The following is a 17,919-nucleotide window of genomic DNA, read 5'->3' as shown; positions in this document are numbered from 1 at the left end:
CGCTGGGCCTGCGCGTCCGGAGCCTGTGCTGCACAACGGGAGAGGCCACAACAGAGGGAGGCCCGCATACCACACACACACACACACAAAAAAAAAAAAAAAAAAGACAGTGGGTTTGAGTCCAAGCCCGTGGGTTCAAGTCCCATCTGAGGTGTGTGGTTTCAGATTGAGCAGGGCTGTGAAGGCCAAGCTCACGCTGCCCATGGGAAGAAAGTAAAAACCCGCAGGCACCAGCGCACTACTACAGAGAAGCCAAGCACTTCCGAAACCCTTAAAATGGGAAACGCAAACAGAGCCAATGCCAGAAGCTGAAAGTGAGCTGAAGTGGAGGGGGTGGGGGTGGGGGTGGGGGTGGGGGGGTCCTCCGCCTAATCTCTCCGCACAGAAGGTGGTGGATCTGTGTGCGCTGCCCGGAGGAGAATGCGTTCTCAACTATCCCCTGCCTTGGAGGGGATTTAAGTACTGGCTCTTTGTTCCTTAATGGGATTATGTACTTTACAGTTGGAATACTGTCTTTCTTGTTTTTATAACAATGATACAAGGTCATTAAAAGAATAACACAGTGCAGAGAATGACAACGAAAGTGGGAAAAACAATCCCAGTGTCCAGAAATAACCATTTTAAAAGTTAAGGAAGCATCAGTGGTTAATGCATACGTAGTTAAAATGACATTTTTACGTAAAACACATCATAGTCCACAGCTACTTGTAACAAAAAACATCAGATTTAACATGAAACATTAGATTTAATGTGTATTTAAGAAGAGAAATAAACTCTTCCTCATATTTTAATACTAACTTGTCAATCTCTATGGCTATTAGGAACAGAAGATAAATGCTTCTTCATCTCAAGACAGTATTCCTAAAATACACCCCTAAGGTTAAGAAAAGAAATGGTGCAAACTCCAAGGTTTTAAACAGGATTTCTGAAACTGCAAGCTCCTGGCTTCCATGCGCCCGGAGCCCCTGCACCCACACCTCTTCCCACACCCCTCCCGCTCCTTTCCTCGTGTGTGTTAGGTGCGTTTTTCCTCCTAGTACTTGGAAGATTTTACTTTATTTGAGTTTCTGATCCTTCTGGTTCAAAGTGGGTGTGAAGTGTGGACCCAACTTCAGATTTTTCCTGAATGCTGCCCCCTTAGACCCCAGCACCCTTAAATGAACGTCCTTTCCCACAGATTTAAAATACCACCTTTAGCACACATTAACTCTTCTAAGCACTTGAATCGATCTGGGCTCCAAATTCTGTCCCACTCCTCCTTCTGTCCACCTGCGTGCCGCTCCGGCACAGTCTCATCACTGTAGTTTCGGGACACATTTCAGTCTCTGACGCGACTGGTCTCCGCCCAGTACTCTCCTTACTCAGAATGACCCTTGGGAATTCCCTGGCGCTCCAGTGCTTAGGACTAGGTGCTTTCACTGCTGAGGGTGCAGGTTCGATCCCTGGTCGGGGAACTGAGATCCCCCACGCCACGTGGCAAGGCCAAAACAAACAAACAAACAATCTCCCTATGATTGTCTTTTTTAAACGTTTTAATCTTTTAATCAAATTATGCACACTAACTGCAAATTTTCAAAGCTCTGTCATGAACCCAGCCACCTGGGCCGCCCCGGGGCCCTCTTCAATCAGTCAGCACAACCACCTGCGCCTCCTGCGTGCGGTCGTTCGTTCGCCGCGCTGCCGTGCTTCTGCACAGCACGCTGACGCGGCTCTTACCCGACTCTCCCAGGCTCGGCTTCACTTTCTGACTCGCCCTGTTAAGGAGGAGGATTTAACTAGTTCTTCCCTGGGCCCTGCACTCTCACCCCCACCCTCCCAATTATACTCAAATTTGCAGCTAGATCGTTGGCGGTGTTTCCTTTACTAGGTAGAAGCTATTCACAGAGAAATGGGAATCCACATGCAAAAGAATGAACTCGGACCCCTACCTCACACGTGTACAAAAAATAACTCAGAATGGATCACAGACCCAGATGTAAGAGCTGAAAACTGTAAAACTCTTGCAAGAAAAAACATAGGCATCAATCTTCACGACTTTGCATTAGGCACTGATTTATCAGAAGTGACGTCAAAAGTACATGTGGCTGGCAACAGAAAACAAAAAAGACATACTAGACTTCATCAGAATGAAAGATTTTCGTGCTTCAGAGGGCACCATCAAGAAGGTGAAAAGACAACCGACAGAAATGGTGAACATTTTTACAAATCATCCCTGTGGTATCTCACTAAGGTCTGGATGTACGTTTCCCTGATGATTAATGATACTGAGAACTTCTTCATGTGCTTATTGGCCATTTGTGTATGTTCTTTGCAGAAATATCTATTCAGATCCTTTGCCCTTTAAAAAACTGGGTTATTTGGGTTTTTTTAATTGGTGAGTTGTAAGAGTTCTTTAGATACTCTGCATACAAGTTCATTATCAGAGAAATGAAAGTCCACCGGACTTTACGGCATGAATTTTGTGAACAAATTAATCTTTCTTCTTACGCTGTCTTATTGTTTCTACCCTCATCTTCTTTTCACCTTAATTTCCTCATTTAAAAGAAATTATATGTGTATTTATGAGAGGCCTCCTCATTCCTTTTTAGAGTTGGAATATTAAAAAAATACTAATAGATCAAATTTTCAGTCCTGTAAAATGCAATAAATAAACGTACAGACTAGGTGAGTTGATCTGCAGTGAGCCTTAGGAAAGAGACCTTAAAGTAACCCCACAAACCTGGGAACCCTTCCTACAGAGACATCCCTTTATCTGGGGTACAGCCTCCTGCATCCTTCCTCTCACGTGCCTGCCGAGCTTAACTTCTCATTGATTTCAGAAAGTTTTAGAACTAAGTGTTAAATCCATAATTGTTACCATCACTTTTCCAAAACCCAAGTAAAAGTTCACCACTGCAAATGGGTGGTTCATTATTACCAGAAGTGAATGATAAACACTGATCAAATAATGTCCTCCAAAATGGAAATTTCTCCTTGAAAACACCACCTAAAATAGCACCATCTGCCATCATTGTGGCCCCCCACCCCGGAAACATAAGAGAGAGTCTCAGGAAGTCATTCGGCCATTGAGCGCGGGAGCCGCAGTGCTGTGCTCCAGAGGATTCCCCGTAACCGTAACGGGGGAGGGCCTGCGACGTCACCTCACGTGCTTCAAACATCGAGTAGTCCTAAACCTCCGACCCTTTTCTCCTCCCCTCCCCTCCTATGTGGGGAGAAGGTGCAGGGAGAAGCCACTTGAACCAGTTGGGACGAGGCACTTAGGACCAGATGGGCAGGGGTGGAGGGGAGGGGAGAGTACCCTCGGGGCATCTGAGGAGTCCGCAGCCCCCAGCAGGCCCACAGCCGACAGCCCCGGACCTGCCCCTCCCCTGAGCCCGCGGGTGGCGGCGGGTCCCGGAGCCAGGTCCTGCCTGAGCCCGGCTCCCGTCACGCCAAGCGGGAGGGGGTGGACAGCAGACCCAGCCCGGACCAGCGAATGTCCCTCATAATTTGTAATGGAGACGGAAAACAGTGAGTCAGTCAGTTCCTCCAAAGACCAGAACTACGGGTGAACTCGGAGCAGGGAAGGGCCACGTTCTGCCGCTACGTGCATTTCTGTTCCTACAGGGACAGCACCGCCCGCGCACACACACAAACCCCCACCAGGAAGAGGAGGAGCTGACACATCTCCCAGTTCCTGGTTCCCACCCCTTCCCAAGGCCTGGGACACTCCCGCGCCCCGAAGGTCGCACGGCGACCCGCCCATAAGCTTCCTCAGGCAGACACCTGTTGCTGTAGCTCAGAGCCCCGATGCACACAGCACATGTCCTTCTTTCCCCAGCTGTGTAATTGTTACAGTTTGCTACAGACAGGGTTTACATGATTTAATTTCCAATTTTCCTGAAGCGGGAATACAATTTCCTACAATACATCCGTTACGGTAACTCGCAAAACTACAAAATAAAAAGTGGCTGAAGACAAACCGTGGATTAAAAGAGAAGGTCTGAACATGCCGCAGTCACAGCGCCTTACTTCCAGACCCTCCTTCCGGTACACTTCCGCGGCTCTCTCCTCCGCGCGCCCGCAGCAGCCGTACTCCAGGGGCGTGAGCGCCACGGTGGGGGCACTGATAACAGTCACACTGCAAGACAGACCAGCCACGGTCTTTGATTCTGTGGTACTTTTTACAGGGAAAATCCATACGACGCACATTTGTAAAAGGAAGATCAACAAGCAGGGTCCCGTGCAGGCGACCCTCACTGCCACCGTTTCAGGCAACTGAGTCACTGAGCAGACGGGCGCGCCCCGACTCCGGGGCAGGGACCACGCGCTGCCATCGCACCGGGACCTGGGCCACCGCAGCCGTGCACATGACCACCCCTGCAGGGAAGAGCGGAGAAGCCGCTCAGCCGCGCAGCGGGGCCGAGTGAGCGGCCCAGCCCGCCCCGGGGAGACGGCCACGCGCATGGAGGGCCGCCACACCGCGGGGCCCGGAGGCGGGACCCTTCAGGGCCCTTATCAGCCTGGGACAGAGCACAAGAGGACATCACGGGAAGGCTGCAGACCCCGAGCCCCACAGGCCGTCCCCAGCAGCCCTGCGCCCCGGGGCGCGAGTGTGAGTACAGGCGCACGCCTGTCTGGAGACTGTGACTGCGCAGAGCGAAAGCGCGTGCGGCCCGAGAAAGGGGGCGGGCAGAGCCGGAAAGGAGGGCCACTGTGCTGCCCGCCCCCAGCTCCTCAAGGGCCACGGTGCCCACCGCACGACTTCCCCCGCCCCGCCAACAGCTCCCAGGTGACCAGCTCAGGGGAGACTCCAACCCAAAGCGAGTGACCGGCTGCCCGCACCGCATGAGGAAAAGGGGAGCTCCGTCCATCAAATTCTTCCCTCTGTAGGATATGGACTAGAGGCAAAGGGAGAGGCCCCCAGGGGTGAAGCCCCTGGGTGCTGGGTGGACAGGAAGAAATGCTCAGCCAGAGTGGTAGCCAACCAGGAACCCCACCCTTTCGGGGCCCAGAGCAGCCTCGAGCCCGGCCCCAGCCCAGCCTGCTTCTCCCTCCAGGTACTGTGGGATCCTCACGAGAAAGCCCGTCGACGTGACGGCCTGAGCGAGGCGCTGCTTTGTGGCCCACGAGGAAAGCCAGTCACACGCCACCGGGCGTCCCTGCACCCGGTGGACAATGTGGACACCGTGCGCCAGCCCGACCCTCACCTTAGGCCCCGACACGTCGTGTTCCACGACCTGCAAATCACGGACCAGCCAAGCATTTGTTTTCTTTTTTCCAGCATGGCCACAGAAACCCACAGAAGCGCAGACGGCTGCATGCAGCAGTTCCTGACCTCTCCTAGGTCCTCGATCGCTCACCAATGTGGCCACCAACCCCGCATCCCAGGGCTTACAGGGGACGCCTCATTCTCAGCAGATGCTCTTCTCCTGCTTCATTCCAATTGAGGAAAATCAACAGGAAACTCCCCAGCTTCCCCTTTCACCTAAAGCACATCCGCATCCTGAACTCCGACCTGCACGGAGTCGGCCGCGCCTCACCCCACTGCCGCCTTCCCTGCGCCCTGCTCCTCTGACCCCTCTGCAGGCGCACTGCCCTGTCTTCTCGCCTCTCCGCCCAGGGCCCCTGGGACCCGCTTCTCAGGACCTCAGGCAACTGCTGTGCTTCCTACATCCCGGTGCTCACGCCTGGGGAAGGGACAGCTCCCCAGCCCTTCACACCCCTGCCCCCGCCCAGGCCAGCAGGGCCACGGCCCCAGTCACCCTGCACCCACCCACGCCTCCGTGGGCCCACGAGGTCTCCACACACGACCTCGCTGGGCACCTGGTGGTGAAACACAGCGCACGGAGCTCCTTATGAAGAAGCCGGGCCCCAAACATTCCACCTGAACCTGCTCAAGCAAAGCATCAGAGAAACCCAGGACGTGAGACACTCTGCAAGAAGAGTAGCCTGGATCTGTCAAAAAACCCGTCACGAGAAATAAAGCAAAGAAACAGGCAGATAGAGGCAGGGGCTCGAGCGGATTAAAAGAGACCTAAGAGCTTGAAAAGCCAGATGTGCCGGGCGATGTGCACGTGTGCCCGCGGGTGACGCACTTTGCTCACTTCCTCAGCGCGGAGATGGAGCTGTGGTTATGCAGGGGAGCGGCCCTGTTCTTAGGGGACGCTTGCTGAAAGCGTTTTGGGGGACAAAGCGCCTGCCACTCACTTCCAGAAGCGCAGCAAAACGGTCTTTGCGTTGAACATCCACACACTCGGAAATGCGGGCTGGGGGAGTGAGTGACGCGGCAGTAACACCTGCACGGTCCGGTGGGAGGCCCATGCGGGTGATTGTTACTAAACTTTCTGCAGTTTGACACCTTTAGGAACAAAACGCTGGGGGACATAAAGGTTCCTTATTGCGGCCTCCCAGATTTTTGATGATCTGGCACCAGGTTAGCTCCCAGACTCTTCCTTCCCAGCTGTGGGACCCCCTGCTCTGCCAGCACATGCCAGGCCTCTCTGCACTGAGGCTGGGGCAGCACAGCAGGCCCCCTGAGCGCGCCCCCATGCGGCCTGGCCACCTCCCCCGCTGCCCTCATCTGCCAGCAGCACGCGGGTCCCTGCTCTCCTGACGCGTGGGGCTGGGGGCTCCCGAGACCACCCTCGGCCCCGGCAGACAGAGCCCGCAGAGCAAGAGGCTCGTCTGTGACCAGAGACCGCGGGAGGTGGGGAGACTGCAGGGGGCGCCAGGTGCACCGTCGGCCGTGCGTCGGCTGAACCAGCCCAGAGCAGCAGGGTGGCTAGACCCGGTCCACAGGCTGCGCAGGCGCAGAGGCCGGCCCCTTCCGCCCCAGGCCACAGGGCCCTGCCACCCGGTGGCTAAGCAGCATCCACCCGGGACGGTTTCCAGACCCCTCCAGTCAGAAGACAAGACGTCCCTACCTGGGCGACCCCTGTACGTCACCCAGTACCACGGCTTGCACGTTAAGATACTCATAAGATCTTTATTTAAAACCATCAGTAAACGGTACGGAACTGCAAACGGTTTAGGGGGAAGCTTCCCCAGCAAAACAGGCACGCAGTGCCACCTGTACTGATGGTCCTCAAATCATAATTTTGATTTAGACATTATCTCAGAAACAGCAGTAAGAAACTTACCTTTTCTAAACAGCCCCCCAAAAGCCTCTGAGCCAGCAGCTTGCCCGCCTGCACGGCGACGGGCGTGAGCTCAGGCTTAGCCTCCACGACGTCCCCGACGGCGTAGACACAGGGCACGTTGCTCTGCTCCACGTCGCTCACTGGGATGTTGCCAGGCCTGTTGCGTTTGGAAAGAAAAAAGGTATTACGGCCGACGCCGCACTGCTGGCCACGAACGCCTGTCCAGGAAAAGGCTGATTCAGAGAGAAAGACCCCGCGAAGCGCTCGGGCAACTCTGTCATCAAGCGCCTGCGGGCTCAGACGACTGGGGCACCTGCGGCTCCTGAAGAAACACCCTTCTGGCTGAAAAACCAGGCCCACTTTCTGGGTGCCAAAGTATCTCTAGATTCCCCCAGAGTCAAACCCATAGCTTCGAAATTTTTCTCTCTGCCTGATCAAGAACGTACAAATTCATTCTAAATCACAGAAGTTAGGTGAATACATTCCCACAATTTTTAAAAAATAACTGTTTAATGCGTGAGATATTTAAGGAAAACATGAAGAGTTATCAATTGATTAATGAAAAAATTGATAATACAGAGCTGGCACAGTACTTATAAAGTAAATTTAAAGCATCGAAACTTTGCATGTTAGTAATTAGATAAGAGTCTCCAGGAGGTGATGTGTAGAAACGCCGTGCCCCGTGCAGTGCTGGGTGGTGACGCCCGGGACTCACTTCTCATTGACTTTGACACCAATCTTCTCCAGCCCGATTTTCTTTGTACAGGAGTCACGACCAATTGCTAACAAAACCTACATTTAGAGAGAAAGCAAAAACAAATGATCAATATCAGGAACGACACAGGGAACATCACTATGGATCCTTCAGACATTAAAAGGATAGTAACAGAATGTTACGAACACTCTATACCAATAAATTTGACAGTTTAGACGAAATAGATTCCTTGAAAGACAGAATTTAGCAAACTTGCACCCACACAAGTCTGAATAACCCTACGTCATGGGCTACATTGTGCCCCTTCCCCAAGTTCATGCTGCAGCCCTGACCCCCAGAACCTCCGAATGTGACTGTATCTGGAGATGGGGCCTTTGCAGAGGTGATTAAGGTAAAACAAGGCCATTAGGGTGGCCTAAACCCAGTCTGACTTGTGTCCTTATATAAGAAGAGGTTTTTGGGACACACACAACACAAACTGAGGGGTGATCACGTGAGGACACACGGAGAAGGCGGCCGTCTACACGCCCAGGAGATAGGCCTCAGAGGAGACCAGTCTACTCACACTTTGATCTCAGGGGTCTGGTCTCCAGAGCCGAGAGAAACCCCATCTAGTGGCACTTTGTTATGGCAGCCTTAGAAGACTAAGGAACTCTATACTCATTACAGAAACTGAATCCACAATGCATAAACTTCCCATAAACTAACTCCAGACCCAGGTGACTTCATTGGTAGAGTCTATGGAACACGTAAGAAATAACACTAAGGACTTCCCTGGTGGCGCAGTGGTCGAGAATCCGCCTGCCAATGCAGGGGACACGGGTTCAAGCCCTGGTTCAGGAAGATCCCACATGCCGCAGAGCAACTGAGCCCGTGTGCCACAACTACTGAACCTGAGCTCTAGCGTCCACGAGCCACAACTACTGAGCCGACGTGACACAACTACTGAAGCCCGCACACCTAGAGCCCGTGCTCTGCAACGAGAGAAGCCACTGCTATGAGAAGCCCTCACTATGAAGAGTAGCCACTGCTCACCACAACTAGAGAAAGCCCACGAGCAGCAACGAAGACCCAATGCAGCCAAAAATAAATAAATATTTTTTTTTAAAAAAGAAATAACATTAATGATGAGCCGACGTGACACAACTACTGAAGCCCGCACGCCTAGAGCCCGTGCTCTGCAACGAGAGAAGCCACTGCAATGAGAAGCCCTCACAATGAAGAGTAGCCACTGCTCACCACAACTAGAGAAAGCCCACGAGCAGCAATGAAGACCCAATGCAGCCAAAAATAAATAAATATTTTTTTTAAAAAAGAAATAACATTAATGATACACAAACTCCCCGGGACACAGAAGAGGGACCACGTCCCAAGTCTCCTGTAGAAGGCCGGCACAATCATCTGACACAGAATCAAACAAGAGCAGGAAAAGAAAAGAAAATTAGAAGCTAACACTCCTCATGAACATAGATGCAAAATCCTTAACAGATGTCAGCAAGTAAATAGAGCAACATAAAAAAAGTGGGCTTTGTCCCAAAAACACAAATCTGGTTTAACATACAAAACTCAATCAGTGTAATTCACCATATTAACGGAATAAAGGAGAAAACAACTTAATCATCCCAGTAGATGTGGGGACAGCATTTGACAAAACTGAACACCCTTTGAGGATTTTAATAAAATCCTCAGCACATTCAGAATAAAAGAACACTTCCCCAGCCTGATAAAAGGCGTCTGCAAAAACCCGAGAGCTTACATCCCAGCTGTGATGAAAGACGGCCTCACTGCTGAGATGGGGGAACTCTCACAGTTTCCATTCTACACTGTTGTGGGTGTCTTAATCAGTGTAACAAGGCAAGAAAAAGAAATAAAAGCACACAGACTGGAAAGAAGAAACAAAACTGGTGTTTTACGCAGAACAAATCCTAAGGAGGTCAATGTACAAAAATCATTTGTATTTCTATGTATTATTTGTATTTCTAACCACTGAAAATTTAAAATTTAAAATACCACTTACAGCAGCTTAAAAATATGAAATACTTAGAGATAAATTTAACAAAATACATGAAAGCCCTCTAGAGCAAAATGACAAAAAGCTGCTGAGAAACTAAAGAACTTGCAAATAAATGGAAAGATATATGAGGTTCGTGTACGGGAAAAATCAATGTTGTTAAGATGTCAGTTCTCCCAAATTCATCTACATAAGCAATACAATCTCAATCAAAATCCCAGCAGGATTTTTTTTTTTTAACAAATTGGAAACATGGATGGACCTAGAGATTATCATACTAAGTGAAGTACGTCAGACAAAGACAAGTATCATATGATATCACTTATATGTGGAATCTAAAAAAATGATACAAATGAACTTATTCACAAAACAGAAGCAGACTCACAGACATAGAAAACAAACTTATGGTTACCAAAGGGGAAAAGGTGGGGAGGGATAAATTAGGAGTTTGGGATTAACAGGTACACACTACTATGTATAAAGTAAATAATCAACAAGGGCGCACTGTATAGCACAGGGAACTATATTCAATATATTGTATTACCTATAATTGGAAAAAAATCTGAAAAAGAATATATATATATATACACACACACACACACACACACATATATCTGAATCACTTTGCTGTACACCTGAAACTAATGTAACATTGTAAATCAGTTATACTTCAATAAAAAAATTTCATATGGAAAGGCCCTATGCAAAGTTAGAGAGCCTACCCTCCCTGGTCTAATACTTACTATAAAGCTTCAATGACCAAAATAGGTCAGAGAGGACAGAAACAGACCCACAGTTAAAACATCACATGATCACAAAGGCACCAAAGCAATTCAATGGACAAAGAGAAGTCTCTTCACAGATGGCTCTGGGTATCAACATGGAAGAAAAAGAACCTCAATTCCTACCTCACACTGTCAACAAAAATTAGTTCAAGATGAATTACAGGCTTAAACATAAAAGATAAAGCTATAAAGCTTTAGGAAGAAAATGTAGACTATCTTCACAACCTCTGGGTAGAGCACACAGAGAACTTTAATCATAAAACAAAAATTTGATAAATTAAACTTCAGCAAAAATTTAAAACTATTGCTCATCAAAAGATGCCATAAAAAACTAAATGGGCAACTAGATGGCAAGAAATATTCACACACATACATCTGAAAAACGAATGTACCCACAAGACACACAGAACTCCTGCAATTCCAAACAAAATTCAATAACCCAACCAAAAATGGGCCAAAGACTCAGACACTTGATAAGGGAAAATATTTAAATGGCCAAAAAACACATGAGAAATTGCCAAACATCACTGTAGTCATTAGGAAGATGCAAGTTAAACCTATAACAAGATTCCACTAAACATGCACTAGAGTGGCTTAAACAAAAAAGTCGAGAACCCCAAATGTTGGTGAGGCTACAGAACAACCACAACTCTTGCATCCTTGGTGGAAATATAAAATGAGACAATCATTTGGAAGCTGTCTGGCAGTTTCCCCAAAAGTTAAACACAGAAAGTCCCGAATGACCAAGCAATTTCACTCATAGGTATTTATCCACAAGAAAGGAAAGTGTGTGTCCACAGAAGGCCTCACGCAAGAACCTTCACAGAGTTTTCGTCACAAGAACCCAGCTGCAAACAGCCTGGCATCCCTCCACAGGAAAGTGAGTGACATGTGGTACATGGAGACAATTCATATGGTGAAAAGAGCCAGCCACTGATACACGCCACATGCATGGATCCCGAGTCAGACCCCGAGGAGCACGTACCCCATGGCTCCACGTCCGTGGCATCTCAATAGGAACAACTGGTCTCTGGTGACAGAACCAGATCAGGGTTGCTTGGGGTAAGGTACTGGGAAGGGGTGCAAGACAGCTTTCCGACTCCACAGAAATGCTCTGTTACTCTCAAAGGAGTGTGCATTACAGAAACATGTACACTTGTCAAAGCCAACTGAACTGTGCATATCGCTACATGTAAATGATACATCATTACAAAAATAAACAATTCACAATTTTAGATATTTTGCACAACTTTATACCAATACATATGATAACTTAGATGAAACAGACTAATTCTGAGAAAATATAACAAATCAAAAGTTGATATAGAAAAAAGTAGAAAGCTTTCAAAGGTCCGTTGACTGTTAAAATTAAATGTATCTTCATTGAACATTCTAGGCCCTGGGGGTTGCATCAGTGAATTCTATCAAACATACAAAGAACTAATTCTAATATTACTAAATGCTTGCAGAGAACAGAAAAAGAAGGAACATATTCCAAACTTCTTTCATGAGCTAGAATAACTTTGATACCAAAATCTGAAAAGTTCAGTACATGAAAGGAAAATTATAAGCCAATACAATTCTTGAATATAGATGCAAAAATTCTAAATAACCAAATCCAACAATATACAAAAAGGACCATTACCAAGTTGGGTTTATCAGGAATACAAAGTTGACTGAACATTAGAAACCAATGTAATTCAATTCACTAACAGATTAAAGAAAAAAAAAAATCATTAACAGCTACAAAAGAAACAATGTTACAGCTAAATATCCACTCCTGACTTTTAAAACAAACATAAACCAAAATAACAAAAGAAACCACTTAGCAAACAAGAAATAGAAAATGATTTCTTTAACATGATTAAGAATATCTACCCAAACCCTATGGAAAACCTTGCTCTATAACCATGAAACAGTGAAAGCCTTCCTTCCGACCCTGAGAACAGACAGGAGCGCCTGGCTCTGCATTTCTTGTTAATACTGCACTGGAGGCCATAGCTGGTGCCCTTGTGCAAGAAAAAGGAGGACAGGGAAACAGTCGAAGGAGCAAGCAAACCCCTTGTTATGAACGTGTACAAGGAAGACCCCAAATAATCTAAGGACACATGACCAAATATGACTTTAGCAAGCTTACTGAATACTATATCAAATCACGCAAATCAGCAGCATTTCTATATATCAGCAACAAACAGTGAAAGACAATGACATTTTTTCAAAAAACATTTGTAACTATACAGAAATACATATGTACCTAGGAATAAATCTAACAGAAGACCTTCTTGATGTCTACAGAGAAATGTACTAACTTCGTTGGGAACTATGACAGATGGCTTAAGTCAAAGGACAGATATACCATGTTCATGGACTGGGAGACTGGATACTGCAAAGAAGTCCAGTGTTTCCAACTGGTTACGCATCCACCGCAATCCTAATCAAAATCTGAACAGAGGCTGATTTTTATTTTTGTTTTTGTTTTACATATTTTTGGCTTTGGTGAGCCTCTCCACACTATCTACTTTTAATTGAAAAGAATCATGTTATAAGAGTGTGTAAAACATAAGTGTACAGTTTATGTTAAAGGTATAAACTACAGTTTACAAAAGAAATGGTCTCTAAATATCATCAGTTTAAATTAGAATTGTTGCCACCCAAAAGTCCATGGACTAGTCACACTGTTTGGAGATTTTACATTGTTTGTTTTTGAAAATATCTTTATTGTTGTTTTGATTATAAAATGTATTCAATGTTAATTGCAAAAATATTCAAATGCAGAAATGTATAAGACATCTAATTCCCCAGAAGTAAGTACTAAAAGCAGTCAGGTATACCTGCTTCCAGATTTTGTTCCCTGCATAGTGACACACACACGTATATTTCACCATCGTATGCTTCGTGTACCACTGAAAACTATCAAATGTCAACAGCACAACCACCTTCCATATGTATCAGACTCTCACGAAGAATCAAGAAAAGAGTTAATGCTGGTATAATTTTCCCATAAGTTTCATCTGCGCTAACTTATGAGCGTGTTCATCCACGCGCTGCTCACACGACAGAAACTCACCGTGTCGTAAAGGCCCTCAATCATCTCTGTTCCTTCCGCAGATTTAGCCACTACCTTCAGCTTCCCGGGTGACCCCTTCTCCAACTGCTGAACCTGGTGAGGAGGAAAAGTGCAAGGATTATCTCTACAGGTGACAGAAAATAGGTGGACCACAGGGTGTGTGTATGTTTAGGTGTTTGGACAGAGAAAAGAAGGCCGTCCCAAGGGACAATGTGGAGGGAGAGATAAGTTGCTGGGTTAGTTGGAGACAACAGAAGGGGAGCCACGGAGGGATGCTTTCCAGGCATTGACTTAACAGATGGCGTGCTCCAGGGGACCACTTCCCGAGCACTGAGACAGGCCGGAAACACAGCAGGGAGTACATTCGGTGGGGAAATCAAGAGCTTTATTTCATCTTGTGAAATTTAAAATGCTGGAGAGGAATTCAAGTGGAGATGCCCAGCAGGCAGCTGCATAAATGGGTGTGGAGTTGGGGAGGATGCCTGAGCAGAGGCCTCAGCACCGAGACAGCGGCCGGGCCGGGGGAGGGACAGAGAGGGGGAAGGGGAGGAGGGGGAGGGGGCAGCCGGGCGCCGAGACCCGGGGCGGCAGCGCCATCTTCAGGGTCCCTGGCGAGCAGAGTTAATGAGGGCAACAGGAAAGCGTGGGCGCGGGGAGGGTGAGGCGACAGCGAAGGCTGGCAGGTGCTGGGGACTCACCTCCACGGGCACGAACTTGCGCAGGAAGCGGATGCCGAGCTGCTGCACGGAGGAACCCACCTTCTCGGCCATCTCCTGGTCGAAGCCCCGCAGGAGCTGCGAGCGCACCATGACCGTGACCTCCAGGCCCAGGCCGGCCAGGAAGCCTGCGCACTCCAGTGCCACGGAGGATGCGCCCACCACCAGGGTCGCGCCCGGGCAGTAGGGCAGAGAGAAGAGATCATCGCTGCAAAGAAAGAAGGGGTTTCCAGGCGGGATGGTGCCATGCGGGGCCGGAACGAACAGGCACGGAAGGGGACAGACAGCCTGCGGAGTGCGTGTCCACTGTGGAGGGAGATGTCCAGCCCAGTGTCTCAAAATCAAACTAGTGGGTAGCAGGCCAAGACTTTGTAAATAATAAAATGGAATAGAGGATATTAGAGCACATTCTATGTAATAATAAGAAACACTGCTTTGTCTGGCGTGTGTGTTCACCTGAACAACCACACAGTGAAAAATGTATTTCTTAAAGTGCGCCTACTCAAAAAAATTTGAAAGTCATTTCCAGCTTTACATGTCAAGGTCGTAGGTCCTGCTACAACCGTCCAATGAGAATTCCTATTACATCCCAGTATTAAGACAGCTGTGCTCCTCCTGGTCACCTGGTTCATTACTGTCATACAGACACGAAACCCTAAAGCAGTGAAGTAGTCACCGCTTCCCTGTGAGCTCTAGAATTCGTAGAGCCAAATCCCAGGCCCATTCCCAGAGCACCTACCAGGAGACCTGTAACACACCTGTGTGCATCTGTGACCTTATTATTTACCAAGCCTACGGTCTCTGTGCTCCATTATGTTAACTACTTAGCTTTGCATTGTATGTACTTTTATTTGTCATTAGTTCAAATCTTTTGTGAAATAAGACAGGGAGTAAATAAACTGGAGACACAGAAACATACTATTTACAACTTTCGGTTAGATGGCCTAGTTAATCTTACCTAGTAATACAGTATTCTTTATCTCCTTGGATTCCCAAATAGCGTGGCCTTTCCCCTGTTGCTATGACAAATTTTGCTGCAGTATAATATGTTTCTTGTCCTTTTCCATTGGTTGCCTTGGAAAGAGCAAAGCAAACTTCACTTTTCATCAAACACCACAGAATATCAGACACCCGGGAGGCAGCAGTTACTACGGAGCTTCCTGTCAGCGGGAACACACATGCAAAGATAGCAATGCATTGGGATAACCTCCTGCACAGAAAACAGGCGTGCCCACAGCCTGGGCACCACGGCCGCGCTGCGGGGCAGCGGGGGACTGGAGGGCCAGTCAGGGCGGCCGCACGGGGCACTGGAGGGAGGACAGAGCGTGGCCAAGCGCGCAGGCCGCAGAGCAGCTGGCATCTGGGGAGCAGCCAGTGCCGGGAAGGAACAAGGAAAGAGGGCGCCAACTCTGAAGACCCTTGTGCGCCGTCCCGAAATCCAGGCTCTGCGGAATCCACAAAGCTGTTCATTGTTTGTTTATTTTCAATTACGCAAGCAAATCATAAATCCATTTTCATTAGAAAATTAAAAAACAGTGGGATGGAGGGAGGGCAGCCTGGAGGAGGGTCCTGAACAGAACAGCCAGGCTGCGGCGGGGAGAAGGCAGGCAGGTGACGGCCTGAGAAACAAGCCCACCGACTGGAGCTCCCACCCCGGTCTCCTGTGGCCATGTGAGGTTCTCAGCTCTCAACACACCACTGACACCTTTCTAGAGACAACAGGTGACCACAAAAGGACCTCAAGTCCTGTCCAGGCCATCGAGTACTGTGCCACCAAAGCAGAGGACAGAGGTGGAGCAGGTTTGAGGATGGTATCGGACCGTCTCTCATACTCCAGTTCAATGTTTGTGATCATCGAAACAGTCTCATTCTCCTTAAGTACTGATCTTACAACACACAAATACTACAAATATAAATGTATAAAATACACTAATTCTGACACTACTTTTACTAGTGCTTTTATGAATAATATGTACCGGAGTTCTAGTTAAGGTTTCATTTTACAAAAGAATTGCACTCCTAAAATTTTGATCTTTTTAGAATTTTGAACTCTGAACTGTTTAAACATTTTCTCTTTTAAGATGGCAATGAAACCGAAAGGCAAATAAGTTAAAACTGAGAGTTCTTTAAAAGGCAATTTCTCCACTTTAGCCAGACGTGGAATCAACAAACACTGGGGAAAGCACACGCATGCACGGCTGTGCACACGCACACCGGCTGCAGCCCTCAACATGCAACACGGAGTCTGGGTTCACGGCAGGCATGGCAGAAGTAAGGAAAGCAACGAACGGGACAAAACACCCTAACAGACCTTGATTTTATGGTGTTCAACAAATTCCCCGTAGGAGTTGACATAGGCCACCGCCTTCTCCCTCAGAGCCCGCTGGTAGCTCCAGTTCAGAGAGCCGATGTGGTTCTGAATGGCTTTGCTCATGGTCTCCCAGTTGTGCTTCACTGAGGAGAAATCACCAGGGGGTGTGAAGGGGCTGCACTGTCACCGGTAAGTCACATGTAACACACGAGCCACCCAATCTATCGCTTCAAGAATCAAGAAGTGAACAGAAGATAATTAGCAACTGAAACCTTTTTGATGCCAGTCACGGCTTCTACTTCTTCCTCTTTTATAATACAAAAAATGCAAAAAGCGAAGTTGTGACAACAGGGAAAGCCCAGGGAGGAGGGCGGGGAGCAGCCGTCTTGCACCCAGGCCCCAGGGCCTCGAGGTACCGGGAGCACCCCCAGGACAGGCGCGGGACGCCTCCCCGGCCACTCCCCCCGGGTCCCCGGCGGGGCTGTGCCAGTGAATGCCCCGCGTTTAGATGACCGAGTTCACCCACTCCCCGTCGAGGCTGGGGTGGGGTTGACAGAGTCAAGAGGCCTCCTCACCCTGGGCCTTCGAGGTGGGGTTTCTTTCCTGGATTCGTCTCATCTGCCGATGCCAGTGCCCAAGGAGACACCAGCCCAGGGCTCCCGTCAGGCAGGGGGAGGTCCCCCAAGGCAAACCCCTCCAGTGGGGGGTCACCCTCTGGTCTCATATGGACCCGGACCCCTCCAGCGCTCTCGAGGGCCCCGCCCACTGGGACGTGGGACAGGAGAGCACAGGGAAGGGGCAGAGGCCACAGTGCACGGAGGCTCGGGCGGCGGCAGTGATTACGGCCCAGACGTCATGTCACGCGTCCTAGGACCTCAGGGGACAACAAATCTCCTGAGATTCTGCGGTCCAGGTGGCCATTCTGGTTACTACGTTCCCAGACCCCATGCCCGTGATCCCGGGGGGTTTCAACCAGCAGTGACGACCACCTCCACACAGCTCACATGGTGTGCGGCAAGCTGCTTCCCGTCCTGTGTCCTACCTCAAGGGCCACCCTCGCCACCTCCACTCCTCAAGGCTCCTAAGCGCCCCTCAGGTTGATGCTGGAAACCCCAGCACCAATTACAGGCACTAAGTCGCTCCCCCCCCCCCCCCCCCCCCCCCCCCCCCCCCCGCCCCCCCCCCCCCCCCCC

General features: G+C 48.9%; 1 protein-coding gene across 8 annotated transcripts in view; it reads right to left on the bottom strand.

Moving 5' to 3' along the window:
- TXNRD3 (thioredoxin reductase 3) overlaps positions 1-17,919 on the bottom strand; it is a 38,913-nt gene that overhangs the window by 14,239 nt on the left and 6,755 nt on the right. For 7 of the 8 annotated variants that reach the window (XM_055079416.1, XM_055079415.1, XM_055079418.1 and 4 more), the window contains 6 exons: positions 16,727-16,869; positions 15,374-15,489; positions 14,398-14,623; positions 13,700-13,792; positions 7,837-7,913; positions 7,122-7,278 (listed from right to left, as the gene is read on the bottom strand). In XM_055079416.1, the coding sequence (XP_054935391.1) occupies positions 7,122-7,278; positions 7,837-7,913; positions 13,700-13,792; positions 14,398-14,623; positions 15,374-15,489; positions 16,727-16,869 (812 nt within the window). Of the gene's footprint in view, positions 1-4,011; positions 4,106-7,107; positions 7,279-7,836; positions 7,914-13,699; positions 13,793-14,397; positions 14,624-15,373; positions 15,490-16,726; positions 16,870-17,919 lie in introns of all 8 variants that reach the window. The other variant, XM_055079419.1, reaches the window with a different exon arrangement.

This window comes from Physeter macrocephalus, chromosome 18, assembly GCF_002837175.3.
Source record: "Physeter macrocephalus isolate SW-GA chromosome 18, ASM283717v5, whole genome shotgun sequence".
Taxonomy (NCBI): Eukaryota; Metazoa; Chordata; class Mammalia; order Artiodactyla; family Physeteridae; genus Physeter; species Physeter macrocephalus.
This window is presented reverse-complemented; position numbering and strand designations above follow the sequence as displayed.